Raw genomic sequence first — 18,925 nt, 5'->3', positions numbered from 1 at the left:
GTATGAGAATGACGTACCCACCTACTGCAGGTTCTTAGACCTAAAGGGACCGTGTGCTTGGTCCATGCCAAGGGCTCAGGAGATGCTGGGGTTTCTTCTCCACCATTTTATTTGGTCTCTTGACTGAGGACAGTGTATTTTTTTGGCCTCAGATTTCTGAGCCCTCCTTCCAGCGGCGGGGGGGCCTGGAGCGAATTCCCACTGTAGGGCGGGGTTCAGGGTGCCAAGTTCAGGCACTGCAAGGGAGCACCTGCCACCCCTTCCTCGCCCTGGGCCTGGCCCTGCCCAGGGGAGTCCAGCCCCCGGCCCGGGCCTTTGAACCCAATACTCCCTGCACAGCCCCGTGCAAATTGCTGGAGCGCTCCGTGCCTCGTTTCTCAGGAAGGCTCCTGCATCCAAGCCTTTGTCCTTCCGTTCACATTAAACTCGGTCAACATTTTTTCCCAATGAAGTTCTTCCTGCCCGTGCACAGTCTCAGTCTCCAGTCGGCTCCTCTGGCCAGGGACACAGTTGGATTGCAATTGCTAGCATTTCCTGGAGCTCAGGTCCCCGAGGAGCTATAAACGTCCAGGAGTGTTTCTGGCCCCTCTCGGCGTGGCCCGCGTTTCCCTCCGGGACGCCCTCAGCTGGCGTTGCCTACGTCCCTGGTCTCTGCTGCCAGTTGGAGTTTCTGAAACGGATTTGCTGATTACAGGCGCTGGGGGCCCCCTCTGTACGTCATGGGCCCGGAGCCAAGGAGGGTGGATTTGGGTAACGGCTGGGCTGCATTCCTCCCATTCTTTTCTCACAGGAAAAAGTGCCTGGAAATAACCCGTGGGGGATTGCTTACAGAAGGGGCCGGCCGCCTGCCACCAGCCTCGCATTTGGTCCTCCGGGCCTCTCAGGTCCATCTTCACCACCTCCCCTCCGGGCAGATGCCACCAGCTGGGCAGGCACCGGGGTTGCCAGTGCCCGTCCGTGGGCTCAGTGACCTGACCAGCTGGCTGCCCTTTTCCCACCCTCGCTTGTCGGGACTGTGGCCCCATCCCTGGGGACTTGCCCTGCCAACCCCAGGTGCTGGACAGAATAGGGTGGCAGTGAGGGAAATCTCCCTCCTCCCCTCCCTCCTCCCCTCCCTCCTCCCCTCCCTCCTCCCCTCCTTCCTTCTTTCCTTTCCTCTTTTTTTTTCTTTTTTTTAAATTTAAATGAAGCCAGTCTCAGGAATTGAGAAATAAAAGCCCGACAATCGAATTTCAGTGAATTTCCCTGCACATGGGACGCCTTGCTGGATGTGGGGTGTGATTTGGGGCCTGGCTCAGCCAAGGAGGCTTTTTTCTTCTCCAGCTCTCAGCCCCACAGGGAATTCAGAGCAGGAACTCTCTCCCTGGGGAGTCTGATCGTTTGGACCGTGCATGTAAGGAAGTGTCTCTGTTTTCCGAGGGCCCAGCTCTCTGTCACAGTTAACAAACAATGAGGCAGCTGCCACTTCGGCCCGCAGCACCCGCCCCCCAGGCCACTGCAGGGTCAGCTCTTCTGGTGTCCACATGGCTGGGCCCTCAGCCCTGCCCTCGCCTGGCGGCTCCCCGGGGGGTCTGGCCTGATGCCATGTTAGCCCCACCTTCTAGAAGGTGCTTGAGTGTCTCCCGTCCTCTGGCAAGCAGCCCCCTCCCTAGACCTGGTTCCTGAGTCTCCAGAGAGGGACACGATGAAATGTGTATTGGAAAGAAAAGAGCGACTGACGGACAGGTCGCTGGCGTGGCCACGTCCTGCCTGGAGGCCCCAGGGCTTCTCCTTTCCTCATGCGGCATCAGAGACAGGCCCTGAAGCTGCTGACCAGATGACAGAGCAGCAGAGGGCCAGCCACACAAAGGGCGGCCCCGAGGTGTCTGCTGGGCCAGGAGAGCTGAACTCCGCTTTACAGTGTGTAGGGGGGGTCGGGGGGGGCCTCCTTTGAAGCCCCCAGCTATGCGCACCTGGACCTGGTACCTGACCCCCCCCCCCCCCCCCCCCGCCGAGGGACTCGCGGACAAAGGAGCCGTGCCTGCCTGACCTCATCGCTGTCTGGTTGAGTTGCATGCACTTAATTTGGGGACAGGACCAGGCTGGGTATTAAAAAAAATACTTACGGAAATAATGCTGTGCAGGAAGAAAGAGTACGAATCAAAGGAACAGTGAAAAAAAGGGCCTCACAGACCTGCCACCACGACAAATCAACGTTCCATTTTCCACGGTGCCTTCGGTCTGTACTTCCTTGCAAACATAATTTTTACGTGGTTATAGTCATAATGCAGGTAGACTTTTGTATTCTATTTGCTTTAATATTCTCCCACAAGCTACATAATCATCACAATTAGTCTTTTAAATGGCTACATAGTAGTCATTGAGTTTTTATCAATTTTCCCATTGTTGGAAATTTAGTTTGTTCGGGTTTTAACAGATGTAAATAATAATGCATTAATACGACTTCTAAATAAAACTGCATTAATATGCATAAGAATATGAATATTGTATGTGTGTGTGTGTGTGTGTGTGTGTGTGTCTGTGTGTGTGTCCTTCCTTCCTTTCTCTCTTTCTTCTCTCTGTCTCTCCTTTCCTTCTCCCTTTCTTTCTCCCCCTTTTGTATTATTTTCTCAGGACGAGTCACGCAGCCAGGGACTCTTTCCTAGAGTAATGGGAGAGCTCGTTCTGGGTTGTGAAGTGCCAACCCAAAGTCAGGTGCCCGAGGGCAGCCACAGGACTCAGCTCTTCGTCTAAGTGTGGCCTCGGGCAGTGAGTTAGGAAGCAGAGTCCCTGTTTTTAAAGGCTTGTTGTGGGAGCCACTGGCCAGGGTGCATAGGTTTCCACTGTGTATGTTCAACTCTTTGAGTGATCCGTAAGGGCACTCCCCCACCTGACCCCATTCACAGCAGGAGAAGTAGATCCAGGGCTCACCCTCAGGGAGCTCATGGTCTGAAGCGAGCACAGTGCACCTTCGATTACGTCAACCGAACTGGACGCAGCTCTGCAGACTCAGGTGCGTGAGACAGGCCGCGCCCTGTTGGAGGATGCACCTGCTGTTCAGGGCCTGCCGGCTGCTGCCACGGCAGAAATAGCCTGGTATCGCTAGAGCCTCCATTCTCCAAGGGAAGCTTGAACCCCTGATTTGGGGGTAAAATCTCCTGATTTTTATCTGTTGGCAACTAACTTAAAATATTTAAAACGTGATGCAGACGGAACGAAATGTATCTGCGGTGAGGGTGCTGGTTTGTGGCCCCTGCTTTCTGTGTTGTGCCTGGGCCATTCGTTACACTGGGCACCTTGCAGGGGTACCAGGAGCATAAAGCTATAAAATGACCACAAATCATGGGGAGGGCAGCAACTTGCACACAGAACACAACACAGGAAGCATCTTGTGATCGGTGACACGCGTGAGACAGAGACACGCCGTTCTGAAAGTGCCCAGCGGGGACGACGGTCCTGTCCTGTGGGGGTAGGCGGTCATCCCGAGGAGGACGCTCCTGGGGTTAGAACTAACCGAGCTGTCTTGAAGGACGTATTCTCTGTACACTGTCTGGTGTGTGATGAGACGGGGATGTCTGTCTGTCTGTCTCGAGCAAGAGACCACATCTTCACTTCCAGGCCCCTGGTCGGCCACAGAGTGGGCACTGGGGATTGGACCAGGTGGATTCTGGGTGACCCCCCGCCCCTGCATTTCCCAGCTGGGCAGGGAGGACTTGTCAGCGGGCGTTCTCTGCAGGCAGATTGCTGGCCCCAGCCCCGGTGGGAGCCTCAGGGACCACAGAGGGGGCTCTGCGTGAGGTGCTTTGAACTCCTCAGGAAGGAGAAGGGCTTGAAGACGCCGCATCATCCCTGCTTTCCCCAGATGACAGCCCTGACGTACGAGCCTAGTGATACTTAAGAAATACGACTTGCTGGGGAAATAAACACCCTGTGTTATTTATCATTTATTGAAAAAACAAAGCTTCCCTCCGCTGGGAGGTTTCAGATCGCTGACAGTGTCAGGTCTAGTTTTCCTGTATTAATAACAGGTCGGTGTCCTTCCCGCTGTGTCGGGAGCTCTCGATGTGTCTGGGTGCTCCTCTGTCAGGGGTGACCGCCAGGAGGACGGGAGTCAGGCTGTGGAGGTGGTGGCTGGGCCCAGAGCCTGCTGTGGACCCAGTGCTGGGCACTGCGCCGGACTCTGCACTCTCTCACGTGATCCCCCCCAGGACGGGGTCGGGGCCAGTGGTCAGGAGTGGGTGCTGACAGAGATGCCCGCCGTCTCCGGAGAGGACAGACTCCCGGAGTTTGGAATCGGGGTGAGATGGGCTTTGCGTCTAAGAGTCCAGTGGAATCCAGGGGCCGAGAGCATCATGAGGACGTGACCGTGGGTCAGCAGTGGAGCAAGGGCTGGACCAACTGGGAGAACTTTCTGGAGGAGAAGAGCCCCAGTTGAGGGGGGGTGTAGCTGATTGAGGGCCACCACGTTTTGAGCTGGAGTAACTGCAGTACAGTCGCCCCTTGGTATCCAAGGAGGGGATGGGTTCCAGGACCCCCAGAGATACCAAAATCTGCAGATGCTCGAGTCCCTTATACAAAATGGCGTAGTCTTTGCATATAACCTATGCACATCTTCCCGTATACTTTTTTTCCCCACTTACTTTAAATCATCTCTAGATTACTTACAATGCTTGATACAATGTCAATGTTATGTAAATCATTGCCGGCATACGGCAAATTCAAGTTTTGCTTTTTGGAACTTTCTGGAGTTCTTTCTGGAATATTTTTGGTTCGTAGTTGATTGAATCCTGCAGATACTGAAGGCCGATGGTATTGATAAAGGATATACCCTGCAGTATTGGTGCGAGTTCTCCCCACTGAGCCTCACAGCAAGCAGGTGAGGGAGGGGAGAGCAGGGTTATTTCCACTCAGTTCACATTAGTGTGGTGTAGTTTAAGAATGTGGGTTTTGAAGCTGGTCGAATAGTTTTCTGACCTTGATTAACTATTTAACCTCTGGACCCCCGTTTCTCCATCTGTACAATGAGGAGACTAATACTTCCCTCATAGGGTGTTTTGTAGAGGCTAAACACCTAAACTCGTCCCTGGCACAGAGCAGACTCTGACTAACAAATAGTAGTTGCAGATGTCATTGGTGTAGACCGAGAAGCGGAGGCCTGGAGAGGTCTTGTCATCTCAAGGTTACAGAGCTGGTGATTGAGCAGCCAGGACTTGAACCAAGGTCTTTGACCTCTTACGCCGTGTCCTCCGGTTCTCTGAGTCCCCGGCCCTTCCTTCCCCATTGCCTGATGAGATGGAGGCTTGGTAGACGTCGGCAGGCAGGCCCCGCGCCATCCAGGCTGCCTTGATGCCTGAATTGTAAGTAACGGGCTGTGTCCCTGCTTGGCTCTGATTAGAGGGTGCTGACGGAGCAGTGCACCCGGATGAAAACGACGAACAGAAACGTACCAGGGCTTTTGTTCACAGAGCAGCTCTATTGTGTCTCTCTCCCCTTCCCTTCCCCTCCCTTTACCTCCTAAAAAAAATAAGAGAAATGGAAAAGATGAAGGGCTGTCAGCACCGGATCACAACACAGGCTCTAGGAGTTGGCGGCTTTTCAGTGCCTGCAGAGAGTCCCCTCAACTTCTTGCTTTCCTGAGTTTAATTAAGATAAATCTGAGAGCGCCCCTAGAAGCAGGAGCGTCCCAGTTCTGGCTCCCCTTGGGTCTTGCCTTTGGCTCTCTTCATCCCCTCCTCCCCCATCCTGTGAATGCCTCATGCACGGGCTAGTGAGGCATGCCCTGGCCGTCCGCTGGCCGTGGGTGAGCCCCCTTCCCCTAGCCCGGCTCAGGTGATGTCCCACCCCTGCCCCAGAACCTTCCGCAGCTCGTCACCAGCTCAGGTCTGTGCTTCTGAGCATAGCGTGCAGGGCTGTCCGGAAGCTGACCTCAGCATACCTTTGATGGGTGTCCCCGCTGCTCCTGGTACAAAGCACACGCTTCCACCGCTCTGGCCAGTTTGCTGTTTCCTGAGCAGGTCTGGAAATTACCTGCCTTTGGTCACGCAGTTCCTTTGGCTGGGAAAGCCCTCAGCCCCGTGGAATCAGGGCCATGTTTCAGGGATTAGCTGAAGTGCCAACTCTTCTGGAAACGACATCTTTCTCAGGAACATGCCCCTGTTTCGCCTGGCACACAACAGACGTGGGATGAATGTCGAACTCACTCATGGACTCCGCAGGTCTCTTCCAGGGCCTCCTCGGAGCTTTGCTGTCTGTTCCCTTTTCCCACAAGCCACGGAGTGTGTTTACTCCTTGGCTGCACATGATCTAACTTCTTAGGCATTTTTCTTTTTAAGTTTAAAGTTTTCGTACTTTCTCCATCGTTGTTCAATTTACGAGTCCCGGAGGCTAGGACGGCAGGAGGGTTTGGTGGAACGAGCCCTAGGCTTGGGGCAGGAGCTATGTGTTCTGCCGCCCGCTCGGCCTCTGACCAGCTGGGATTCAGGGCAAGTAGCTCCCCTTCTCTGGGACCCAGTTCCCCAGTTGTAAAATGAGGGGTTGGGTTAGCCGGTCTCTAGGCTTTGTGGTGGGATTTTTCAAGATACTTGTATTGAGATACAATTCACGTACCGTAAAATTCTCGCGTTGTTACGGACTGCGCTGTGGCCCTTCCAAGTTCATATGTCAAAGTCCTAACCTCTTGGACCTCAAAATGTGACCGTATTTGGAAATAGGATCTTTAAAGAGGTAACTAAGTTTAAGGAGGTCATGAGCCGGTACAGCTGGAGTCCTTTGAAAGGCGATCGGGACACAGACACACACACAGGAAGGACCACGTGAAGACAGGGAGAAGACGGCCATCTACAAGCCAAGGAGAGGGGCCTCAGAATGAAATTGAACCTGCCACCACCTTGGTCTTGGATTTCTAGGCTCCAGAATCAGGAGAAAATACATTTCTGTTGTTTAAGCCACCCAGCCTGTAGTACTTGGTTATTGCTGCACGAAGAAAGTAATCCAACCGTTTCATGTACAGCTCAGTGGTTTAGTATGTTCACAGTTGTTTAAGCATCACCACTATCTATTTTTGAGCATTTTATCACCCCCTAAAGAGCCCCCATACCCATCAGTGGTCACTCCTCATTTCTCCCCAGCCCTTACTCCACCTCCAGCCCTGGGTGACCACTAATCGATGTTCTATCTCTATGGACTTGTCTATTCTGGACATTTCTTATAAGTGGGGTCTTTTGTGACTGGCTTCTTTTGCTTAGCATGATGGTTCAGGGTTCATCCATGTTGTAGCATGTACCAGTACTCCATTCCTTTTTATTGCTCAACAAAATTTCGTTGTATGGGTATGCCACATTTTGTTTATCCATTCATCACTTGATGGATATTTGGGTCATTCCATTTTTTTGGCTATTATGAACAATGCCACAGTGAACATTTGTGTGCAAGCTCCTGTGTGGACATGTTATCATTTCTCATGGTTATATACCTTGGAGAGGAATTGCTGGGTCATATGGTAACTCTAGGTCTAACTTTTTTGCAGAACCACCATAGTGTTATCCACAGTGGCTGCACCATTTTACATTCCCACCAGCATTGCACAGAGGATTCTAGTTTCTCTACACCGTTGTCAACACTTGTTATTGTCTTTTTGTAGCCATCCTAGTGGGTGTGAAATGGTATCTCGTTGTGGTTTTGGTTTGCATTTCTCTGATGACTAATAATGTTGAGCATCTGTTCATGTACTTATTTGCCATTTGTATAGAAATATCTATTAATATACTCTGTCTATTTTTAAAATGAGTTGTCTTTTAATTACTGAGTTGTAGGAGTCCTTTATATATATCCCCTTATCAGATATATGATCTACAAATATTTTCTCATATTCTAAGGGTTGTCTTTTCATTTTCATTTTCTTGGTGGTATCATCTGCAGCATAAAAGTTTTTAACTTTGATGAAGCCCAGGTTATCTAATTTTTCTTGTATTACTTTTGCTTTTGGTGTCATAGCTAAGAAACCATTGCCTAACCCAAGGTTTACTCCTGTGTTTTCTTCTAAGAGTTTTATGGTTTTAGCTCTTACATGTATAGCCATGATGCCTTTTGAGTTAGCTTTTGTATATGGTGTGAGGTAGGGGTCCAGCTTCATTTTCTGTGTGTGTGTGGGTTTGTGGATGTCCAGCACAGTTTGTTGAAATGGATGGGATCTTAAGGTTCATTTGGAGCAGCCTGCCATCTGGGGAGTGTGGAGCCCGGACCAGGGAATGCTCTGGGCACCAGCACCCACATGCAGCCTCCAGGCCCTGCTGGACAATCTTTTTTTTTTTTTTTTGGCTGTGCTGCGTGGCATGCAGGATCCTAGTTCCCCGACCAGGGATTGAACCCACGCCCCCTGCATTGGAAGCACAGAGTCTTAACCACTGGACCGCCGGGGAAGTCCTGGACAGTCTTTTGTGTTGAGATGTTATCATTCTATGTGTGTTTAACTTGTTCTTAACTTCCAGAATAGTGTTGTGTGCAACTGGGTGCTAAATCATTGATTCTGTGATGGTGGAGGCTGGGGGCTGCCATCATAGCAAGGTTGTCCTTGCCTCATGAGACCCACTGGAACCGACAGCAGAGAAGTCATCAGCTTGCTTCTACCAGAGTCCAGGTGATGGGACCCTGGCAGGCCCATCCTCAAGCTGGGGAGGAGATGCCAGTGACAACTGAGACCAGAGGTGATGGATGTTTGGTGAAAAAAAGAAAGAGGGCATTTTCAGCTCTTTGGCTCCTTGAATCCAGCTCTGCATTCGGGCCAGGCAAGGACCATTTTCTTCCCCCTCAACACTTTTTTCAGCACTGCTAATAGGCCCCCCGGCTGGATTTAAGGGGAGTTAGTGAGACGAGTTATGGTTATACCAGACTCTAGGCTATGTGTCCCCCTTTTCTCCCCAGGCCTCCTGGGCCAAGGCTCAAAGCTCCCTCTCCCCCACCGTGAGAGCGGGGCCAGATGGCCAGGTACCGGGCAGCCTGCTGGGTGGAGGGAAGTGGGGCCCTCAGAGGGCTCAGGGCTTCTCCTTCCTCCCACTGTTGACAGACTGGGACGGGGAGGCGAATCTCTCCAGCAGACCCCCAGCTCTCTTTCCCAGGCTCTTCCCATCCTCTTCCATGGTCCCTGCTGGGGTCACGCAGACCCCTCCCGGGCTCGTTTGTCCTGCTCACCTCTGCGTCTGCGGCACGGCGAGCTGCCTGGTGCTACAGGCAGTTGTTGGACGAGCAGATGGGTGAACGCGTGCTTTTCCACCTGGATCGCAAGCTGTCCTCTCCCTCCTTCCCCATCGCCCTTTGGCGTCTCTGTTCAGGGCCCGGCTGAAAGATCTTGTCCATAAAGCCCTGCCACCGCTTCTTGCCCCCTTGTTGGATATGAAGACCTCTTCCCTTCTGAGCCTTCCCTTCTTTATGTTTCTACCTCTGTTTTGCCACTTGCCACACTCCGTCCTGTGGTGAAATATTTGCGTGTACGTCTTCACCCCGGAAGTGGAACACGGGGTGCGGCGTGGGGACCGTGCTTTCTCATTCTGTATTTTCCCGCGTGTCTGCTCGTTCCCTCTCCGCCACACCCAGCGCGGGGTTTTGCACTTTGCCACTCAACAGTCTGCTCAAGTCACAGTGCCTGGGCCTCGGGTTACTGGGGCTGGGCCTTGCCCCCCAGGCTCCTGTCCTGCCTGCAGATTCATGCTGCCCCGAGGATTTTCCCGGGCCTCACGTCCTGGAGGAGGAAGTATTTCCGGGAGACAGATGGCGGCATGCGTGCATGTGTTGCGCTGTCCCTTGTGTGTAATTTCCATATCTCTGTGTGGAGACCATCAGGCGGCCGCATTACTGAGGTATTATACTCGACTCCTGGCAGGAAGAATTGGAGCAGATAACACATCAGTGATACTCCTTGCTCTGCCCTGGAGGATACAGAAAACCTCTGGAGTGAGCTGCTGCCTTGGATGTTAGGAGCTGCTGCAGGCCTCCTCCCTCCCGTCGATGGGACTCCCCTCTCTGTTCTCTCTTTGTGGGAACCCCGCCTCCCCCCACAGTCCTCACCTGGAAGGTGGGGTGAGTGGGGCAAGAGGCCGCAGCAGGGATGGAGAAGCCCCTTGGGGCGCTGAGCTGAGGAGGGCCTTAAGGACGCCGGACTGGATGGGCGCCTTGTCCCTAAGAGAGAAAAGGGAGGGAGGGAGCAATCTGACCATCGATGCTGGCGGGCTTTCTGTTTCCTAAGGGACGTCCTTTCACGTGGATGGGACGTCCTTTCACGTGGATTTCCAGGTTTGAGTCTCACAACAATCCTGGGAGCAGTTTTTAGGTCTGTCTTCAGGCCCAGGTCTGCAGAGAGAAGGGATAGTGGCAGGGTCAGGCGGGCTCCCACACCTGGGATGTAGGTTGGGTACGAAGCCACACCGTTCCTTGCACACAGTGGGTGTTTCATGCACCTTTGCCCCATAAACAAATAGCGGGCACTCGGTAATGAAGAGTCGATTTGACACACAAGCAGAGTTTTCTGGATTTGGAACACAGCGATGCCTCAGGTCCCTGAAACGCTAGGATTCCGCTGTTCCCTTGCTTGGGGAGGGGGACCTCGTCACCACGCGGCCTGGCCGTGGAGGGGTCGGATTAACCTCCGGGGTCAGCAGGCTTGCAGAGCTCAGGAAATGCCTCTCTGTGATCCGAATTTGGTCCAGAGACAGGTGGTGGAGCCTAGAGGAGGGGGAGTTCGCCAGCCGCTCCAGGGCCGGGGGAAGGGAGGCCCAGCCCAGCTGCCTTTCCTTCTGATGGACTGAAGGTCTTCAGGCCGGGTCCTCAGTGCCGTTAGATCTTGGCAGAGGAGCTGAACCCCGTGAGTTAAGTACCTGGCCCCCATCCCGTGGTTCACCCTCGGCTGGTGGGGAAGGAGAGCTGACCGTGGTGCATTGACTGGGGGTCCAGGTCCACCTGCCCTCTGGTCAGGGGACTTCCTCCAGGTGCAATTCCCTGGGCAGAGCTGCCCTTCTGAGTCGCATCGTGGCCCCAGGAAGTGACTTCCTTTGAGCTGTGTTCCCTCTGCTCCCTTGGGTGCTGAGGGAGCCCAGAAACATTCCAAGTGCATCAGTTCCTGTGTCTGCAAAGCAGGGCGAGGGGCACAGAGCGGGTGTCCCCATCGTAAGGAAGGAGACACCGAGGCCCTGGGGGGAGGCACCTGCAATGCTGTGGTTGTGCAGGCGGCGGAGGTGGGGAGGAGCCTCGGGCCGAAGCTCTCGAGGCTGCGGGCCTTTGTGGATCTGTTCGTGTACTTGCGAGGCGCCCGGGAGATTAGCCACCATGCAGAGGTTTTATTTATGAGGACGCCTCGAATCCCCGTCCTGCCGCCTGCGTGAATCTGTGACCATCGCTGGTGCTGTCCAGCTCCCGGGGGCGTCTTAAGTCTCCCAAGTAATCCGTGTTTGAAGGCAGCCTGATGCAGAGGACGGTCCTCAAGGAGGGGGTCAGCTCGGGGCTCAGACCGGGCTCGGCTTCTCCCAGGTGCAGGAGGGTCTCACGCCAGGAAGCGAAGGGCCGGGCTTGGGAGTCAGGGATGTCTGCACCTGTGTTACCCTCAGGACGCTCTGATTCGGTCACTTGTCATACAGCAGATGTAGTCACTTGGCATTCATGCCTCCTCTCGATTAAAATGGTTGAAATAAGCATCTCACATGAGCAAGACACAGAATTTTAATAATATTCAAGTAGTATTAAGTCTAATGTATATTGTCATTTTTTTCATTAACTTCAATTTAGTGGACATTTACATTTTAATTTGTAATATGCTTAGTTCTTGAAAGCAGTCACTCTGTCGTCTTTAAACAAATGCTGCATATTTTTTACTTTTCATTAATTTGAGAATGATTTCTTATTACTGATTAATGAGGTTTTTTTTAACTAAGAATAGGATCAAAGCATCGTACTGTCTAGAGCTGGAGGGTTCCTTAGAGATCATCTCACAGCCTTCATTTTGGAGATGAAAAAACACTAGGTTATTACATGTGCTCGCACACGATCAGCGATTCCTTTTACATGAGCAGCTTTGTCCTTCCAATATGAAAGGGTTGCAGGGCTGCATTAAGTGGAGAGAAATGGGAAAATTCCTAACTTCTCATTGAAGTATAACTTACGTACACAAAGAGGTAGCATTCAGAGGACCTTTATAAAGTGACCAGAGCCCAGATCAAGAAACCGAACATTACTAGCCCTCCCGAGCCCCCTCCTGCCCCTCCAGCCCCTACCCTGGTCAGTGTAACCGCTCTCCTGACGTCTGATAGCACAGAATAGTTTTGAACTTGACGTCGCTGGGATCGTACAGTATGTGCTCTTTTGTGTCTGAGTCCTTTTCCTCAACATTTTCCCTCCGGATTTTGGTTATTTTTAAGTCGTACTTCTATGCATCTTCTTTTCATCGAAACCCATTTCTATTGGTTTATAGCAAAGATCGGAATTGCTGGGATGTGGAATGTGGGTAAATTCCAATTCTGTAGACGTGACCACTTTTCCAAAGCGGTGGTTTCAACCTTTGCTCCCAGCAGCGGTGTGTGAGGGTTCTGGATGGCCCGTGTTTGTGCCAGCATGTGATGTTTTCTGTTGTTTTTGGTTTAGCCTTCTGGTGGGTGTGTAGTGGTATCTCACTGCAGCTTTTATTTGATTTCTCTGATGACCAGTGACATTGAGCCCTAGAAATGGGATTTTGAGCACAAACTGGGGTTTTTAGCTCTTCCATCATCAAGGAAGTTACTCTCTGCCAGCCAAGGAGGACCCAGAGAGAAGAAGACATATTTCAGGGATAATAAGTAAACATAGAGCTCCAAGTTTAGGATAGAAACAGCTGCAAGTGCCTTGAGGCTAGGGCTGTGGCTTGTGTCCTTTTGCACCTGCCTCCCCTTTGGTGGTGAGGATAATGCTAGGTGAAGACAGGGGATGGCATGGACTCAAGGTTCAGCTGGAGAGGCATGATGGGGGGGGCTGGGGGGTGTGGGTTACGGAGCCCAGGATGGGCTGGATTCAAGGTGTGTAGAGGCCTCTCAAATGCGGCTCTTGCTCTGCCAGCTGCTGTCTAAGCGCTGTGAGCACAGCCCCCCGTGGTCCCTCTGCAAGCTTGGGATGGCAGGAGCTGGGAGCTGTGGGGGACAGATGTGGACCTTCACCTGGAATGCAGGGGCCAAGGCGGTGGGTCTCCTCCAGGGTCCTTGGCCGGCACAGGGGGCTAGGAGTACCTTAACGCTGGACCTTCAGAGTCCCTGTGTGGGGCAGTGTGCTTGCTGGGCCCATCCTGTGGCTCCTTTGGGAGCCTGATTCTGCAGGGTCAGGCTGTGGGCAGATGCCCTGGGAGGGAGTGAAGTTGGCATCGGCTGCAGGTCTTTGTTGATGAAGGCGCAGCCCGGGGTGATTCCCCGTGTAGGGCCCTGGGCAACCCCCAGGCTACAGGGGAAGAGCAGCCCCGGGGCAGCCATCTGTCAGAAAGAATGCACCAGAACTTACTGTAGAAGCTCAGATGCCACACACCTTTTAGCTCAGCTCCCTGCAAGGGGCCCTGCAACTGTCCTCGGCAAAAACCACGTCCTCTCTCCTTTATCATCAGAAAAATCTCGTCTCGCTCTGCCGCACCAACTCCTTCCGCGTGCTTCAAACCTTCTGGTCAGTAAGGCCTTCGTGAACTTGCCTCTCTGGCCCCTCTTCTTTATGCATCCTTCACTTCAAAACCAAGAGGTGGGGCAGCACATGTGCGTCCCCAGTGCATGCGTGCCAGGTGCTCTGGGGGCGCCAAGTGCTCGGGGGCGCTGGGTGGGCAAACCCCCGACCCCCCCCCCGAAGCTGCCCAGCGTGTAGCGTGAAGAGCAGGGTGCGTGGACACTGGTAACGCCTGCGGGACCGGGTGTGAGAGTAACGAGGACTGGGGGGGGGGGCCCGCCAGAGGCGTGTACTCACTTCCTGCCTCTTCCCCACCCCCGCCCATCCCCCTGCCTCCCGGTCTCCTTCCGCCTGGGAAGCATTATTACTCACTCATGACGCCTGCATCCCGTCTCTCTACGGACAGATGTCTCCAGAGAGGTTGGAGGGATCGCGGAAGAACAGGGTGTGGGTGGGGAGGATTTGGTGAATCTCAGCTCCCCTCCCAGGCCCCCCGTCCCTCGGGAAGCCAAGGCAACCTCCCCCCACCGCCCCCGCCATCAGCACAGCACCCGAGGAGCAAATGACTGGATGGGAGGTGGTACGTGGCCACCCGCCCGCCCCCTCTCTGGCTGGCACCGGACTGGCATGCGGATGTATGAGCTCAGGTTTGGACCTGACTCAGGAGGAAGGTAGGAGAAATTCAAGGGGGTGATCTCATGTGGCATTAAATGGAGCCGGGAACACGAGGGGTGGGTACCTACATCTTCCGTCTTTCTCTCCTCGTCCCAGACCCCCTGACAGTACTCTCCACGGAGGCTAGTCAGCGGACCCTGGCTGCCCTGTCACCCACTCATGGGTCTCATGCCCGTTGGAGCATCGGACAGGGGCGCAGGCCCTTCACCCGCGCTGCCTTCTCTCTGTAAAGCACTCTGCCCTCCCCGTAGGGAGCAGAAGGCGCTCCCCCTGTTCCGGGGGTTTGGGATGGGCTGTCGGGAAGGCTTATTGGCCCTGGTGCTCTCTGAGGACATGGTGGAGGCACGGGGAGGACTCAGCTCCAGGGCGTCGGGGCAGAGAGAGGGAGTGCGTAGGGTCTGGCCGAAAGACCTCTGGCCTCGAAATGAGCAGCTCTGATTTCTAGATCTGGTTCAGATATTAATTAGTTTGGTGTCCTTGGAAAGGTCCCCTGGCCCCTACGTTTTAGTTTCCGCACACGTCAAATGATGATATGCATGCCTGCCCTCCTACCACCCAGGGTCGTGAGAAGGACCATATGTGTTAGCCATGTGACAGCCCGGGAGAAGTGCAGTGCAGAAGTCCTGTGACATCGCTGTTGATAACAAGTGCCGTTGTCGTTACACTCAGGCCGTAGGTACCTAGGTATCGATGGGGTCGTGAGCAGTTGCAGCTGGAAGGGCTGTGGATCCTCGGGCCGAGGTCATGCAGTTCAGAGCCGGGTGTTTGTGAGGTCCTCCCAAGTCCCCGAGCTCATTGGAGGGGCTGGAGCACGGCGGTGAGCCTGGAGCCCTTGACAAAGGGGCAGCTTTGAGCAGTATTTGGAGGAGGGAAGAAGACGGTGGCAGAAGTGATGGTCCTGGAAGGTGCCACCTGGGGGTGGAGGAGGGAAGAATGCAGGGACCCAGACTCCGGTTCCCCGAGTCAGACGGAGCCGTCCCCTTGCACCTGCGCGGGGGGCCCTTGTGCCCTCCTTTTGGGAAGCTGTGTAGCAGTGGGAGGGCTCTGATTTAGGAGAGTGTCTTGGGGGGGGCGAGGTGTCCCGAATCCCCTGTCTGTCATTTTCTGGCTGCTGTGACCTTGAGCGTGTCCCTTACCTGTCTACGTTCCGCTTCCTTCATCTGGGAATCATCATACCTGTCTTACAGGGTCGCTGTGAGGATTGAGTGAAGCCATAGAACAGCCTGGAAATAGAAGGTGCTCAATAAATGTCACTTAAATCTGAATTTCTCTCCCATCCATCTCGTTTGTGGCATTTGCTGAGAATATTCCAGAGCCTTTTGACACATGCACATCGGTCCAGGCCAGGGCTCAGTATTTCCCTTCCTTTCTGTGGAGACAGACTTTGCCATTGTGCCAATTTCATACCAATAACCTATATTCTCGTGTCAGACCTGCCTGTCTGTGTCCAGTTCGCCTCCACGTATCAGGGAGCGTGGATTTTGCATGTAATGTATGTTCGTAGGAAAGAAATCAGAATTCACAAGCAACTTTATGAGAAACCTTCTAGAAGCAGAGATCTTTCCCTCGTCATCAAAATCACATACCTGGAAACAAAATCTAGTTTGTGGATCTGGGCGGCATAGAGCAGGGCTCACCCAGGCGGCCTCTGCTGCCGGCGGGGGTGGCCTCGGTCCCATCGCTTGGCTCTGACAGCCTCTGAGTAGCTCACCTGTAGAATGAGGCGGGTGCAGAGACCAGGCCTCCCCAGTGAGCCGAGCAGCAATGCTGGGGCTGCTGACATGGACCCCAGAGCGGAGCAGAGGGACAGCATGGCCACGGCCCCTGCTGGGAGGGCTGCAGGGGAGGCTTCCTGGGCCACCAGCACGCCACTACCTGTTGGGCGAGGACTCCCGGATTGTCCTCTGTGAAGGGTCTCCTGTTTCTAAAGTTCTCCGGCTCGTAAAGTTGTGGGCTCGCCTCTCTGCTTAGGTGAGTGATAGACATCTTAATGTGTTGACAGCCCCCTTGGCTTCCCTACCCTATTTCCTCCTTACAGCACCAGGATCCAGCTTTCCTTACTCCCTCCACTGCTACGGCCCTGATCTGAGCCAACGTCCATCATCTCTTGCTTGGATTTTGATAAAACTTCCCAAGGTGTCTCCCTACCGCTGCCCTTGCTCAAAGGTACCACGGAGACCTTCCCTGATCATTATTTAAAACAGCTGCCCACTCCGCACCCCGTATATTCATGGTCTCCCCCATCCCTCTTTATTTTCTACTTAGCTTATCAGACACGTATTTTTTAGTTCTTTCTTAATTGTCTTTCTTTGTCACCCCCTGGCCCTCAAATCAGAATATAAGCCATATGAGGGCAGGGATTTTTTGGTCTTTTTTTCTTTCTGGTTTTGTGCAATGCCATAAACCTAGTTACCAGATTGCATGACTAACCTGTGATCTTTAGAAACTGCTGTCAGTTTGGAAATTACTGTCCACCCTCTTGTCATGTTTTCCTTGATGCCAGCGCCAACCCCCGAGGGTCCCTTGCCCTGGACATTCTGGCCGCCCTGCTGTCCTGTCCCCTCCCCCTGGCAGATGCCTGTCTTTCCTGAATGGTTAGTTATCTGGCCCTGTGTTCTGTATGGTAGATCTGGTAGGTAAGATTGAGGACCTGGTCTTATACCCCAGCCCCTTTGCCCAACACAGCCCTAGTGTGTAATAGAAGATGCTCAATAAATTCATTTTTATTTTATTTATTTATTATTATTATTTTTTTTTTTGCGGTACGCGGGCCTCTCACTGTTGTGGCCTCTCCCGTTGCGGAGCACAGGCTCCGGACGTGTAGGCTCAGCGGCCATGGCTCATGGACCCAGCCGCTCTGCGGCCTGTGGGATCCTCCTGGATCAGGGCACGAACCCGTGTCCCCTGCATCGGCAGGCAGACTCTCAACCACTGCGCCACCAGGGAAGCCCCAATAAATTCATTTTTCATTCCTTTTTTAAAAAATTTTTTATTTATTATTTATTTATTTTTGGCTGCATTGGGTCTTTGCCGCTGCATGCGGGCTTTCTCTAGTTGTGGCAAGCGGGTGCATGGGTTTCTCATTGCGGTGGCCTCTGCTGCCGCGGAGCACGGACTCCAGGTGCGCGGGCTTCAGTAGTTGTGGTTTGTGGGCTCCAGAGCGCAGGCTCAGTAGCTGTGGTGCACAGGCTTAGTTGCTCCACGGCATGTGGGATCTTCCCAGACCAGGGCTCGAACCCGTGTCCCCTGAATTGGCAGGAGGATTCCCAACCACTGCGCCACCAGGGAAGCCCCCATTTTCCATTCCTTTACTGGCAAATGTTTTAATGAATTGCTGTTGACAGATGATTAAAATTCAACCCCGGAAATGATCTGGGCTTTTAGAAGGTGTGCCTTCCGGGCTGGACAAGGGGCAGTGACAGAGGGTGGTCTGTGCTGGTTGTTGGGATGTGGAGGGGCGTGGATGGTGCAGTGCTTGGAGCGGTGGCCGAGGGATGGGGCTCCTGTGTCTGCTTCGAGAATGGCCACAGTCCCCAGAGGGTAAGGAGTGCATCTATTCCTTTAAACCATGGAGAGTGGAAGCTGTTCCTTGAGATTTTAAAATACTCTTCACGGTCCCGATGGTGTCAGGTAGCTAGTTTACAGGTCCGTCCTGGTTGTGATAACTCAGGCTAAGCTGGATAATAAATGAAAGTGGGACAAAGCCTCTGAATAAGTATTGCTTCAGAACATCTTGGCCCACACAAATCACAGGGAAAATATCTCCGGGCTGCTTTTCATTTCTCCTCTTCCTCCCTGGCCCTCTGGCAGCAGCCGGCAAAGCAGGACCCATCCGTCACAGCTCCCCCATCCCCACTTGCTCTCAGCACACTGCTGTGGAAGGAGGGATGCAGACTGGTCCTGGGATGCAGGTGCCACAGCTCTGCCTTCCTGCCCAGCTCTGCGGGTGGCCCTGGGGAGCCAGCACAGATGGGACCATGGCCGCTCTCTATTCAAAGCCGTGCACCACTGCTCAGCTCTGCAGGCCTGCTTATCTCTAAAACGAGCGTGTTAATAATTGGTGGTTCTTAGTCTGGAGCAGGCGTCTGAGTCATCTGGGAATTTAAAAGCAGCTCGTGAGTCCCGCCCTAGCGCACAGTCAGCATCGCAGGGGGCTAGCCTTGGGTGTTTCCTCTGACCTTCCTGGGCCCCTGCTGGGGTGCTCCTGGTGCCCGCTCCTGGTCAGGAGCCATCGACGGGACACATGAAGAGTGAGCTGGGTGATGGGCTGGGTGGTGGGCTGGGCCCCTTTGTGTGACCCTCTCTGGCACTAGATCCGTCAGCGCTGTCACTTAGCCTGGATTTCATCATCTTTGGAGTCGTGCTTGCCTTGTAATCAACGTCTGCCTGCAGGTATTGATTGAGGCCGTGGGGAGCACAGAGCTGCCGCAGGCGTAGGCATGTAGGCGCCAGAGGTGACTAACCAGAGGCAGGGGAATCTATTCAGTGGAGAGGGGAGTCTCCCGCAGGGCGGCCCCGCCCACCCCACCTCCCCTGCTAGGCGTTTGGGAGTCTTTCTCAGTTTTCCTCCCGACCCCTGCATCCACATTCTGTGTCCCAGTGCAGATGCTCAGGGTCCCAG

At 53.6% G+C, this 18,925-nt stretch overlaps 1 protein-coding gene across 2 annotated transcripts in view; it reads left to right on the top strand.

Moving 5' to 3' along the window:
• Positions 1 to 18,925, top strand: part of TSPAN9 (tetraspanin 9) — a 182,130-nt gene that overhangs the window by 61,738 nt on the left and 101,467 nt on the right. Inside the window, exon 1 of one of the 2 annotated variants that reach the window (XM_082636552.1) lies at positions 14,019 to 14,300. The exons of the other annotated variant lie outside the window; for it this stretch is intronic. Coding sequence (XP_082492678.1) covers positions 14,192 to 14,300 — 109 coding nt within the window. The 5' untranslated portion in view covers positions 14,019 to 14,191. Of the gene's footprint in view, positions 1 to 14,018; positions 14,301 to 18,925 lie in introns of those variants that run through there. 2 annotated transcript variants of the gene reach the window in all.

This window comes from Mesoplodon mirus (assembly GCF_964341445.2).
Source record: "Mesoplodon mirus genome assembly, chromosome: 11".
NCBI lineage: Eukaryota > Metazoa > Chordata > Mammalia > Artiodactyla > Ziphiidae > Mesoplodon > Mesoplodon mirus.
The sequence above is the reverse complement of the archived record's forward strand: the minus strand, read 5'-3'. Positions and strand labels throughout refer to the sequence as shown.